The following is a 13,379-nucleotide window of genomic DNA, read 5'->3' on the forward strand; positions in this document are numbered from 1 at the left end:
CAAAAATACCAAAAATAACAACCTACCAGTAATTCGGGATCACAAAAAGAGCCGTTGACCGTACTTAAGTGCAGTGCCATTAAATCTTTTTTTTCCCCTATACCTTTTTCAATTTTTCTGTTTTTTTACCCCACATTGGTCTTACTACACCACCTTGTTTAAACTGAATATATTACCCGTTAATATTAAAGACGACACTTAAAATTACTATTAAAATAACTTCAATGGTGTCATAAAATGGAAAAAGTATCCGTTTACGAATCAAAAATTTAAATTTGCATTGCAGCAGTTGTAGCACAGCTATCGGGAAATATAAAAGCAGCGTGACGTTTGCATCTTTATAATACCTATAAGTGTGGTTAATTAGGTGCAGCCTACGGCACAGTCGCTGTTAATTATCGAACTTTACTAATTTAAATACACTTAATAGTGAAAAGTTGGAGAGTGAATTCTCCAATATCGTTCGTTGTTGAAATATCGAAGAAAGTATCGTGAAATTTCGTAAAAGCGAAGCTACGTAGTATTTTTCTTCGCGCGAGTATAAATTTAATGACATGTCTGTCACATAACTATATCTCGGTGATCTTTGTCCGTCACAGTTGGGATTCCAAGGACGCGTCTCTCGCTCCGTGTTACGGTAATAGATATATAGACACGCAGAGCTGCTTTAAACCTACTCCATTTTAACCGTGGCATAAAAATGTTCAGGAGACGCTTTGTCAAATTAAAATCGAGCGCGACAAATCACTGTCCCCGCGCGGAAACCACTTGCTCTGCAATTTGCGTAAAATTCGCATAATACTTTCCCACGTTGTACCTCGTAAAATGGAGTCCAGCAAATTGCGCTAATGTCGCTTTTTGACCGCAAGAAAACGATTTACTTGTATAATCGCGAGCCGTCTTTAAATTATCATAAGAAAAGAAAATTAGCTAAAAATATTGCATATATATCTTACGATTATTATTCTTGTGTTAATTTGGTTAAGTCAAAGACGTTCGTTGCAAAAATTGCTAAATCTACAGAAGCTTTTCCAATTATACGTATACTATAATATGGAAAAGTAAAGTTTTTGACAGTTCCGTCATTAGCACTGAACAATGTTATACTTTAAAAGAAGAAAGAAAACATTCTCAGAGAAAAGGCAGAGCACACCTGCTGGGTCGAGGGACGTGGGTCGAGGAAAAGTCACACAGAAGGTGTCCTTATATACGAGGGGGATTTCTGGCAGAGTATCGATATCGATAAGACGGTAGGGTAGGGTAGGGAGGGTGAAGGGGGTGAGTTTCTGGTAGAGGAGGAGAAGGAGGCTTGGCTGTAGAAGGGCTATGGGTCAAGGGTAGGGGGTGGATGTTGAGTATCGTGAAGCTGGAAGATGAAGGAGGAGGAGGGAGAATGAAGGAGAAGAGGGGATGAAAGAAGAGAGTGTGGTGAAGCCCCTCCCCCGTACCCCCTCCAAAAGACTGGAGAAGGTTCGAAACGTCTGGTAAGCCCCCACCAGGCCCCACGCAAGACTCGCAGCCCACCTGTGCCCCACGACTGGACCCTGCATGCTCCTCTACTACTCTACGTCTCTACAGTGTACACTCTACTGTCCCGACTCTTGACTCGCGACTCGCTGCTCACAGTATGCCCATAAGGCCCCTTCGAGTTATACGGGCCTTACACACTTACGACAACGCGCCAACGAACGAGTGATCGAACCAAACTAGCCAAGAAGTGGGACTGAAACCGAACAAATCATCGAAGGTGGGGGCTGATTCAAGAATCGACGTAGACACCCTCGCCAGCCCAAGTCATTCACCTAACGGTCATCGTCGTGCAGATACCTTCTCTTCTCTTCTCATTCCTCTTCTTTTTCTTCTTCTCCATTTTTTCATTTTATTATCACTCATCATCGTCATCCCTGTCGGTCAACTCGTACGTGCATCTTACGACTCTTACCCCTCGTCACATAATCACGATACTTTTCCAAAATTCGTCCGAGTTCAACAATTCTCAAATAGGGATACATCCACCGAAGTGCTACCATTATTTCCAAACCGTGCTTAATTCTACAAACTGAGAAGCCGACAAACCGTTTTTGTGTTTTTATCAGTGAAAATCTGAAAACTGTGAACTGTCAAGTTGGTAGATTCGCTCAAGTGTCAAGTTTGTGTATTTTTGAGGGATAGTTTTGACATTTGGTTATTACTATTGCAACAGTGCCAATTTATTTGATCCGTACATTACCTGGAGCAAATGACAAATGACTAAATGGAATATGGTTTTTAAAGTATACCTGTGACAGCAGCACGAGCCGAAACGGAGACATAGATGCTTGCAGAGCCGTGCGATTATTAATCACTGAAAAAGCTTAAGGTACGTGTCTCATTCGACAGAATGGTGCAGGTAGCTTGTGTATTGAGGAATGTTGGTAGTTCGAATCGCACCTCGTGCAAAACCGTGGGTGGTCCCAGTGTGCTTGTCGACTTGTAAATAAAAGACACTCGATATCGTTCAGTCCAATTCAAGCCACTACGGACTATATACTACATACATACGTTGTTCGTTGTCATTGGGGTTAAGTTAACATTCCCAACTGACATTTAATTAGTTCGTGGCCCGCGGTAAATAAAAGATTTACATGTGTCTCTTGACAGAACAGATACTGTACACCTATATATATGTATGCATGATCGGTAGACTGCACATTTCAAGCATCCCGTTGCTTGTACTCGAGCAATACTCGTGTAACTTCTTTGTTTCTATCATTACACACATACATTCATACAGAGATCCTGAATAGACTCGACTATGATAAGATTTAACGATTCTCGGCTACAGAATACACCATAATAGATAATGACACTAGAGCAAGGGTATTTCAAACAAATTAGTCAATTTCATACATGCCGATCGTGGTTTTTCATATTATGTTTCATATCTAGCCTATATATATATATAATAGCAGTACGATCTCACTGTTCTATATATACCTCAGCAGAAACTCCCCATCTTCACAATTAAGATCGGACGGTCAAATAATTTCTTCTATGCATTTAACTGATATAACCAATAATATTATTATCCTTCTATTTTGAAAATACCAAATAAGATATGTACACATACATATACCAATCGCGACTTAGTGTTATCGAGACGCGTTAAAATAATTCTAGAAATAAATTCACATTGAGTTTTCACGCTCGGGGAAAATTTTGGCACGTCACGTCTCGATAACAATGGAATCATAAGAAAGAGAATCCGAAGACGTATCGTGGGCCGTTGCGGAAGGCAGTTTCGACATAGCGGAAGTTACTCTCCGCAAACTAGATCGCGTCGCTGGAAGATGAGGTTACGAGATGTTAAGTGCGCTCGGCCGTAACGCGATCTATGCGGGTCCACGTTGCGGGAAATATTGCACAATTTACGTCAAAAGGAGAGAGAGAGAGAGAGAGGAGAGGCAGCCTGCCCGCTTATCGCTCTACGTCCTCTATATGAATACTTTATGCACTATAAATTTCTTTTTCTAATCGATTGTGCAAAGGGTCTCGGGAGGAAAAACTCGTGGAACGCTGAGATTGACTTACGGCTGCGTTAAAAAAGGAGATGTTTTGTGCATCGAGCCGTTCCTTCAGGGGAAAGTTTAGCTGCAAGGTCAGGTCGTGGCAAAACAATGCATTTAGTACAGTAAAAATACTCAGAGGAACGTGCATTATATACTCTAAAACGTGCGAATTGGCCAGAATCGTAATATTCTGAACTTTTTTCTCTCTTTCTCCTCCCCACTCCTTACGCCTCTTCGACTCCCTCTCACTCTCTTTCTCTCTCGCTCTCCTTATGATTATACCTTCAAAAAAGAAATGGTCAGAAGCATACGTTTGTAAAAAATCAACACTGTCATAAAAAAAAACATAATTGTCGCACCATCGACTTCAGCTTGTATTGTGACAATTGCCCTGATAATTACAACTGGAAGGAAAGCGACCGTAAAAAGTGTGACCTGCCAGTGGGGTCCGTGTTTCGTCGCGTAGCTTCGGGCCTGACCACTCGGGGAGAAAGATCCTCGAGCTATTTTTCGCCAATAAAAAGGTGAATGGCAGCACTTTGCAAGTGCCTTGGACCTTTTTTTTACAGCGCCTTCCCCCGGAATCTCATCACCAGCTAAAAAGGTGAGGAGCAAGGAAGGGCGGAAAAACTCTGGCAAAGCCACGGCGGAACTCGGCGTGCGAGAGTTGTGCGTGGCTGTCCTGTCGTAAAATATAATCCCTAATTCTAAGCGAAAGCGAGGCGGGACTTGTTTGAACAGTGTTCACACGGGCCATGGAAAATACCGTAAAGAATAGGGCCTCTTTTTCGGCTTCCTTTGATACGATCGCAAGAACCAATAAAAAGAAGAGGAAAATGGATGAAAAAAAGGTGAAAATAAACGGATAGAGCACTGCGTCTCGATATGCGATAAATACAATATCTTGATCTCAACGGTGGAAGGTTGAGTCGGAGGATGGTGGAAAGGAGAGATGAGACGTTGTGTATCGTTATAAAATACACGCAACGATTTTCCAAGATGTTAATTGTTGATTAAATAAGCAAGTGGTGGTTGGTTTTTCTTGGGTGAAGAAAGGTGAGGGTGGCACGTAGGCGGTTTGTAGAGAAGGTCAGTTTGCGAAAGGAGGACAGAGTTGAGTGGCTCGCGATCATTTTAAGGATTTCTCGCCTCCTCGGGCTTCTTGTTGCCCGAGAGACGGCGTGGAGCGAGTTGATGATGATGGCGTTGATAGGATGCTTCAAAGGGGTCGTTACATTTCTCACGATTATACCGTCCAGTATACGTTCGGTGTCTCTGGCAGGGACCTGCGCGCGCGAGGTCGACCTGCACCGATACCCGATCATCTCGCTGATCATCGTTCCAGTCACAGATCCATTCCCGTCGATAATCAGCTTACGAATGCTCTTCACAACTCGACTATTACCAACCGAAGGCCAAACCGATCAAAGATTTTCTTCGCGATAATGTTTCTCCTATTCACACTTTGAAATCGAATCCGATGCATTGGCGTAACGCTCCAACGATCTAAGCGAACTCCGCTCTGCAAATTCGAATTACTCACTGATATATGTATGTATATATATATATATATAGAGAGAGAGAGAGAGAGAGAGAGATAATTAGCGCAAATATATATAATGTTAGAATAAATCCTGGCTGTACGCCGGATGGCACGTTCCTAGCACGCGAAATCAATAATGGAGCTCGAGTCGTCCGGCGAGCAATCATCGCTCATCGTTCTCCCCGCTCTATATACTCCGGAACTGCTTCACAGATGCGTAACTCCGGATTACGACACTCTACTGTAATATCCTATCATTTACGGTGGCCGGAACTCTAGAGGTCAGAGATACGAAAGATGTTGCTTTCGATATTAAAAATAAACCTGTTGATATTTCGCTTTTGTAAATTTATATCCGTCAATGAATTGTAATATAGCAAGATATAAAAATGTTGTAAGCACAGAATAACCATGCTGTAAATTTTCCAGCCCGAGAGATCGTTGGTTTTCGAAAGATCATCGAGACCCCGAGGCGCTCATTACCCGATAACTCGACACTCGTCACGAAGGGGGCGACGAGTCTCGATCGATCTCAGTTCACTGTCACATTTCGAATCATTTGACGAATCGTATTGAATCGAGTCGACAGGCCTAACAAGCGAAGCGCGACGATTAACCAATCCAGGGACCGGACCACACGATCGTTTCACATTGAAACTCGAAAATGTTCAACTACTGTGACAATAGCGTTGCGTCAATATGCGCGAAAGAAAACGAGAGAAATTCTTCATCTCTGGATGTCGAAGAACGGTAAACATCGACCACAGCGCGGCTTTCGATGCATTCGACTTTATCTGTCGATGGACAGACCAGTCTTTTTCGCATTTTCTATCAGCTAATACGATGGATCAGGTTAAACTCGAAGCTTCAACGACTGTGGGGTGCAAGTCAAGGGAGAGAGGATTTCTCTACAAGCATGTTACTATAAAAGTCTATCATACAAACTTGCAAATAAAATATAGAAGTACCAGTATTTAATGGTGCCCTGTCTCTTAACGTTTGACCACAAACAGTAATCAGTTTTAGTTTAAAACTGTAAACGTTAATATGTATATAGCTTACTAGTACTATGTCTCGTCTTCGAAGAATGGTAAACATCGACCACGCCGCGATTTCCATTGCATTTGCTTATATATATGAGTCGATGGAAAAGTTGGTATTTCGCATTGCGCTATAAGCTAATGCAACGGATCGAGCTGAATTGGAAGCGTAGTTCGCGAATGAGAAGCGTCAACGACTGTAGGGTGTAGGTCAGAGGAGGAAAGAAATAATCAGAAAGAGAGAGATAGAGGAGGGTGGAGGGGAGGGGGGAGGCTTCACTGATCAAACATTCGATGTCTCTTCCATTAGCTGAGATTTACTTTCCCATTTAGCGACAGTCCGTCATGTATGAAAGTCGATGTGGCTCAAAACACCTCTTAGCCCCTAGGCTATATTTGTGGGTCAGAACTATTGTCCCACATTCCAGGATCCACGAGATACATCAATGTTTCACACGCATACCTGAACATACACGTGCATATTTTACTGTATAGGTTTACGTGGCAAAAATAAAACTGCATTACTAATGCGAATAAATTTTTTTGTTTCACCTGGCTCGAACGAACACATTTCTAATTTAGAAAAAGATCGTTGTGCTATAAGAGTTGAGCATGCAGAAGTGTCAAGGCGTGAAAGTGCGGGAGCGATATTTTTCTGGATGAGTGATGGAAGACGGTGAAAAAACTCGGAAGGAAGAATCTACTGAAGGAATGGCAGGGGAGAGGGAGATGGAGAGAGAGAGAGAGAGAGAGAGAGAGATGCGATGCACAAGAGTTTTCCGCTTGTTGAACGCAGCACACATCGGTTTACTGCGATCCAGCGATCCATGCGCAGTGGGCAAACCAAGGAATGTCGTAACTAGCCTCCTCTTTTTCCCAATCATCAGTGTAGGTGTACGGTAAAGCTTATATTGTTGAACAAAAAAAATCGTACTGTGCAAAAATCAGCAAATCTGAAAATTTTAAATTCTCCAAACAAGACGAGAAGTGCTATATATAGAGGGTTATCTAAAATACACAAGCATAGCTTTATCCTTTTTCTTTTGGATTATGATCTGTAGCTTTTATATGGTATATATGTAGAATTGAAATTTTATGATAATTAGATGGCTCAGAACGATGCTGAAACAACGCCATTCTTCCAATTGCAGATGAATCAGCAATGCAAGGTGTGCGGCGAGCCAGCCGCTGGCTTCCATTTCGGCGCGTTCACCTGCGAGGGTTGCAAGGTGAGTCTCGTTACGATTATTATTGGAAATAGTTGTAGTCGATAGATATTTTTCACAAAAGAAATTCAACGGTGTCCTTGTTCCTGATCATGCACCTATCAAAGTGTTTTTCCTCGTCTTTATCGGTCTTTCGATCGTTTCGCAAAATGCTGCTTGCCAATCGCTTTCACGAGGTTAAGCGTTTGGCCAAGCATGCGTGTCAACCAGGTGCCGCGCGTGTAAAAGTCTCCAGCAGAAGTCGACTATAGCAACACGCTCGGATTTGAACCGGCATGATGGAAGGTTCACGCTTCGAGAGTCTCGCTTTACTTTTCGCGGCTGCTTGGAATATACATACATGTATAAGGTCAGTTTATTCGCGAGTGGTGTGTACAAGTACTGGGAAGATTCTAAGTGGCTCTCGCATATTTTGCAAAATGGATTCGAAACAATCGCAATTTCGGGAGTTAAAGTCGAGCATTTGAGCAACTGTTTCGTGTGTGTAATATTTCGTCAGAAAAACAACCACACGCGTTCGGATTTAGACGAGCGAAGGATTGTTAGACTTGGAGAGTGTAGCTTCACTTTTTACCACTACTAAAACTATACTATATAGGGTTAAATGGTTCAAGTATGTTTTGCCAGCTGCGTTGGAGGAGGTTGCAATTGTTGTGTAGTCGCAGTTGAGCATCCGCAGAACGCCACGCGGCTGCTCCTGCCTATGGTCCTGTGGTGGGGCTGTCAGCGTGGACGTGGATAGAAGTGGGAGGCGACATGCTACGGTGGGCCTGAAAACGAAAATAACGAAACGAAACAATGTCGGACTGACGTAATCGTGAACTAGGGCGGAAACAATTGTGGCGGACAAGTGCGAAGCGCCGGAAGCAACGCTTCGAAATCACTCGCGAGACCCACCGTATAATCGCTCTACCTCTATATACATCTACCTCGACCGAGTTGTCAGTTAACACTGTTCTACCAACCTCTCGGGCTCTCAAGGATGCTCCAATTTCCTCCTCGGATCTGCGTCCAATTAAATCGCTTATTTACCAATTGTCAATTCCCTCGAATTTAAAAAAAAATATATATATATTTATGTATAGTTTATTATCTGCGCAAATAAATGCAGATTTGTCGCTTCTTCGTATTCAACGAGTCTGTTTCAGAGTGGAGCATAAAATGACGTGACTCGAAGCTCGAAGTAGAGTCGTTTGCGTAAGATCTGTTGTACGTGAGGAAAGGTAGGGGGCACGTAATAACGGTAGCATTTTCTCGATTGTGTCATCGTTCTCAAAGCGCCCGGGCCCGCACGGCGCGGCGTTCACGTGTCGAACGCGAGCGAACTTTGGATGGGCCGAAAGCTGACGTCGACGTTGCTGAAAATCGAAGAAGATAATAAGTGGAACGAGAGACGGTATAGCGTTGGCGAGTCTCGCGTAGCGCGCATCGGGACCACTGGGCCGCAGGAAGAGCTCGTTTTCGTGCCAAACGAACCAGAAACAATTAATAACACTGCGTGCGTACGAGCAGAAAAAGCGAAAGTCCTTTTTAAACGCCTGCTCGCTCCTTCCAAGAATAATCCCGCCCGACGTATTACACACTCTAGTGAATTAGCATCGATCGTTGTAGGCAAATCCTAGTGATCAATTTACCTAAATTCTATTGAACTTTCTTGCGCCACAAAACAATTACAACTATACAAGCGTTATTTCCGCTTAAACGCAAAAACCAAAACAAAAAAAGTAAAAGCGGATGATATAACGGAAATAATTGTAGAACATAATTGCATCCCGCTGTATATTTATTTATTTGAAGCGTATAACTATAATTTTGCGGCTCTCGAGTTTTTGAAATAGCAAAGGAAAAATGAGGGTCCTCGGCACGAAACTAACGCGCCTCTTGGAAGCGCTGGGGGTTGCACCATTTCGGCAATTAAGACGAGTTACAGTAGGTCGCACGAGTCGCATTGTGTTCCTTGAATGAGACGCACTCACGGTTACACGCTAATCACCTTATTCCGAGACCTTTGGACACCAACATTATATACAGAGTATATACACCTCTAGAGTTTTTCTGTAAAATGACGACCTGCACAATCACCTTATTTGACTATAAATTTTTGCACTGCTATAATCGACTGTAAGTTAGATTTTCAATCGCTTTCTTAATTAAATAACTATCACTAATCAACTCCTACGTCGAATGCTAAATTAAACGTAGGAATACTGCAGTAGCCAAATAATATGAAATCCCGTGTATATCACACGTGTTATAGGGCACGCGCAAGAATCTTTCCTTCTACCGATTTTTCTCATGGTTTTCTCCTCTCTGTTTCAGTCTTTCTTCGGAAGGTCGTATAACAACCTGAGCAGCATCTCGGAGTGTAAGAACGGAGGGGAATGCGTGATAAACAAGAAGAATCGAACAGCGTGTAAGGCTTGCAGATTGAGAAAATGCCTCTTGGTGGGGATGTCGAAATCCGGCTCCAGATACGGCAGACGATCCAATTGGTTCAAGATTCACTGTTTGCTGCAGGAGCAGCAGCAGCAACAGCAGCAACAGCAACAGCAACAACAGCAGCAACAACAGCAACAACAGCCTCAATTCCACTACCAATCACCATTGCCCAATCAGCATCAGGTACCGCAGCAGAAGAAGCCGATGAGTCCACCGATCAGTCTTCATCCCGCTCAAAGGAAAGAAGACGTGTTGATGATGGGATTAGACGATTACAAGAATTCAACGTCACCCAGCATCAGCTCGCCCGAGTCTCACAATAGCGATAGCTCCGTGGAAATTTCGGAAAGGCGAGCAGCTTTTGCTGGTCATCCTGGTTTCCGGCCTCTCCACCCACACCTGCAGCATTCGGTGGCTGACCTGTCAGCGATCAGCAAAGAGATGATGAGCCTCCCTTTAGGATTTCACCTCGGTGGCATGTCTTTGTTACCCCCGGCTTTTTTACCCCCACCCAGCTTAACAATGTTCCCTCCTTATCATCTCTACGCTGCACCTCACGGACCACCCCATCCATTAGTAACGAATCACCATCATCATCATCATCCCTCTACTTTACACCGGAGGTCTCCTGTTATTGACGCTGAACCTGCCACGATTCCATCTACGACGACTTCCTCCACCATTGTCACCATCAACGACAAGGATTCCTGCGTTAATAATAATAATATTAATAATAATAACGACAGATACGAGGATAACAATAACGTGCAAAATTCCCCGAGCGGCGAAACGAGGGAGACTTACACTAAAAGATTTTACCTGGACGCAGTTCTCAAAAGCCAAAGAACACCGACGAGAAGTTCGCCAAAGGTGCAGTCCGACCACGGTTCGTCCTCTGGTAGTCCGGATCTTCAGATCGATTGTCCGCCCCCGCAAGATAATCCGATGGATCTATCGATGAAATCAAGTTTTACCGTCGTCACCGAGAAAATGGAAGAAGAGGACCACGTGAATATGGATAGCGAGAGTGACAGAGACAGTGAGAGCCCACCCTTGAAGAGGCGACCAGCACCCATCGATCTGACCACGAGAGCTTGAGAGCTTGGGATCTTGATCGATGACCGATCACGTGTTAATTTTTTGTGTATTAAATACATTGTAGAAATTTCGGTACCAATCGGTTGACGAATTTGACGTTTCGCCAAGGATGAATACTGTCGAGGAATCTAACAGAGTAATGTTAAGGATCGATAGAGCGTCTATTGGCTCGAAGTATCGAAGCAATGATGTCTTCATTGGTACGTAATCATCGATGTGATTGGAGTTTTGATCGGTATTGCGCAAAAACCGGCTATACTTCTCGAATAGCTCACGGTAATCACATAGACGGAGTTAGGGGCCTGGGGCAAGAACAATTGGTTAAATCCACCGAACAACGAACGAGTTTCATTGATTCAACGGTGCTTCCATGCCAAATGTCAATTTTACCACTTAGAACAAACATTACCAAGCTTTTTCTTCGGTTTCTCAAAATAGATCTATGCAAATAACTTAATAATGCACTTCGGCTACGTTGGCTTTTTTGCCTTGTAAACGGATAATAATGACTGGCAGTTGCAGCTTGGAGGAAAATCTATTATGCTTCTAGGAAATCTTTTCGTTCCAGATCATTGGAATTTCCGGAACTGACTTAACGTAAAAATCGATCGACGGTATCAAAGCAATTTATCGCTCGGGCGTCACAGTACTTGAAGCTGCGGTAGAAGCTACAAGAGCGCCGATGGTCGAGATTCCGTAAACACAGTACATTGATAAAACCGCGAGGTACGGGAAGCACGTGTTTCGAAGGCGTTTTACAAAGCAGCGTACACTTGTCCAATGCTGCAGCCAACAGCTTTATCTTACACGTATTCGACGCACCGCCAATGTAAACACCTTCTCGTCTTTCTCCAAAATAATTCTCTCCTATCGATACTCTTATCTTGCACATTTCTGGAAGCTACGTTAGTATTCTCCATTGTTCGAGAAACCATGCACTGAATTAAAATTATAGCGCATAATGGGGCGATTCAGTTATAGCGACATTTTATTCCAGATAGGATAATATTGCCGAATGGTCTAAACTTTCCCTGCTTCTTTATCCGCGCGGCAAAGTCTCTTCTTGTCGAACACAGATTCGCTTTTAGTGTGGAATCACAGAGCGATTTGTAATCCCGGCTATGCCACTTTGCTGATTCCGAAAACGTCCATGGTGGGCCCAGTATTCGGTGAGCTGCTAAACTATGGGTGTTAGCTGATAAATTATCCAACTGCCTTTCCCATACCTCGTCAAGATCCCCTTCCATTTTGTAACTAAAATTTTAGAGTAAAAGATGCAATTAATCAAATGTACATAAATTTTGTAAATATAAATTAGATATTTTTTAACCCCTATGCTACATATAATGTATAATTTAAGAACAAACTTGACAACGAACTCAGATGATGTACTATATGTTATATAATATGATATTATAAATGTATAATACGATAAATTTTTGTTACCGATTCATCGTCGATGTAGTCAACAAAGGCCAGTATTTAGCGTTGAATTACTATCAATGCGATTGATATAATGTAATTAAATCAATTGAGACTTCGGATATGTGCAATCATATAGGTGAATCCTATGTTGAAAAAGCTCAGGTTTTTTTTAATTTGAATCACATTGACAGCATGTAAATAAATCGGCAAGAATAGTGCAAAGGGGACCCAGGCCAGTATGTACTTACTTGTACGTAAATCTTATACTGATAATAAAATTTATATGTACATGAGTTAAAAAATGATATCAACAGGTTTTCTTCGACAAAAGAAAATTATAATAATCACCTTTACTTCAAGCTGATTCATCAAATTTGTTGCAAGTAAGGTACGGCCTTCCCTGATGAGCAAGCCCTTTTAAATATTTTGTTGTAACTTAAAGAACAATCAGATTTTACTATAATGGATTTTATTTATGCAAAAGGCCTTTTAACAATTTTCATGAATCACTTTATTGAAGAATTGGCGATCGAATCTTTCACAAAATTGAATTTATACTTTTTAACAAAATATCGTAGTACGCAATATTTACAATAAAAAAAATTATTTCACCACAACGCAAGCAACACTGCCAACTATAAAAATGCAACAGAAATCAACACGTGTTTTTATACAGTGTTATACGAGTGATAGTAGCTAATAGTTATAATAAGGGATTTTAAAGAAGAGTATTTTTCTATACAATAGCTTATATAATTTGGGTAAAAACTATGCCCAATAAAAAATATATAATACTTTTAATTAATTTGGTTTTCATTAAATCCTTCTTTTATGGCTGTCTTAAGACATGTATACGTCCTTTGTATAATTACAGCTATATGAGCAATTTCAAAAAACAAAAGGTAATATATTTACATAAAATAAATAAACGTAACGCAATAAAATCGTTGACAACAAATATGGCTGCCTCAACTGTTAATGCTTTAACATGAATATTCAAGGGACGCACAGAATAAATTTTCTAAGCCCACGAACCTCATACACGCAAGGCGATGTCACC

General features: G+C 42.0%; 1 protein-coding gene across 1 annotated transcript; it reads left to right on the plus strand.

The window, feature by feature from the left end:
- The first annotated feature begins 2,135 nt into the window (after positions 1 to 2,135).
- Positions 2,136 to 13,143, plus strand: LOC136785660 (knirps-related protein-like). The gene is made up of 3 exons (XM_066746835.1): positions 2,136 to 2,359; positions 7,283 to 7,360; positions 9,677 to 13,143. The coding sequence occupies exons 2-3, from the start codon at positions 7,283 to 7,285 to the stop codon at positions 10,892 to 10,894; spliced, it is 1,296 nt and encodes a 431-aa protein (XP_066602932.1). The 5' UTR covers positions 2,136 to 2,359; the 3' UTR covers positions 10,895 to 13,143.
- The last annotated feature ends 236 nt before the right edge of the window (positions 13,144 to 13,379 follow it).

The sequence above is a fragment of the Prorops nasuta genome, unplaced genomic scaffold (genome assembly GCF_024137725.1).
Source record: "Prorops nasuta isolate Cenicafe-Biocafe unplaced genomic scaffold, Cenicafe_Pnas_1.2 PNAS00003, whole genome shotgun sequence".
NCBI classification, from domain to species: domain Eukaryota; kingdom Metazoa; phylum Arthropoda; class Insecta; order Hymenoptera; family Bethylidae; genus Prorops; species Prorops nasuta.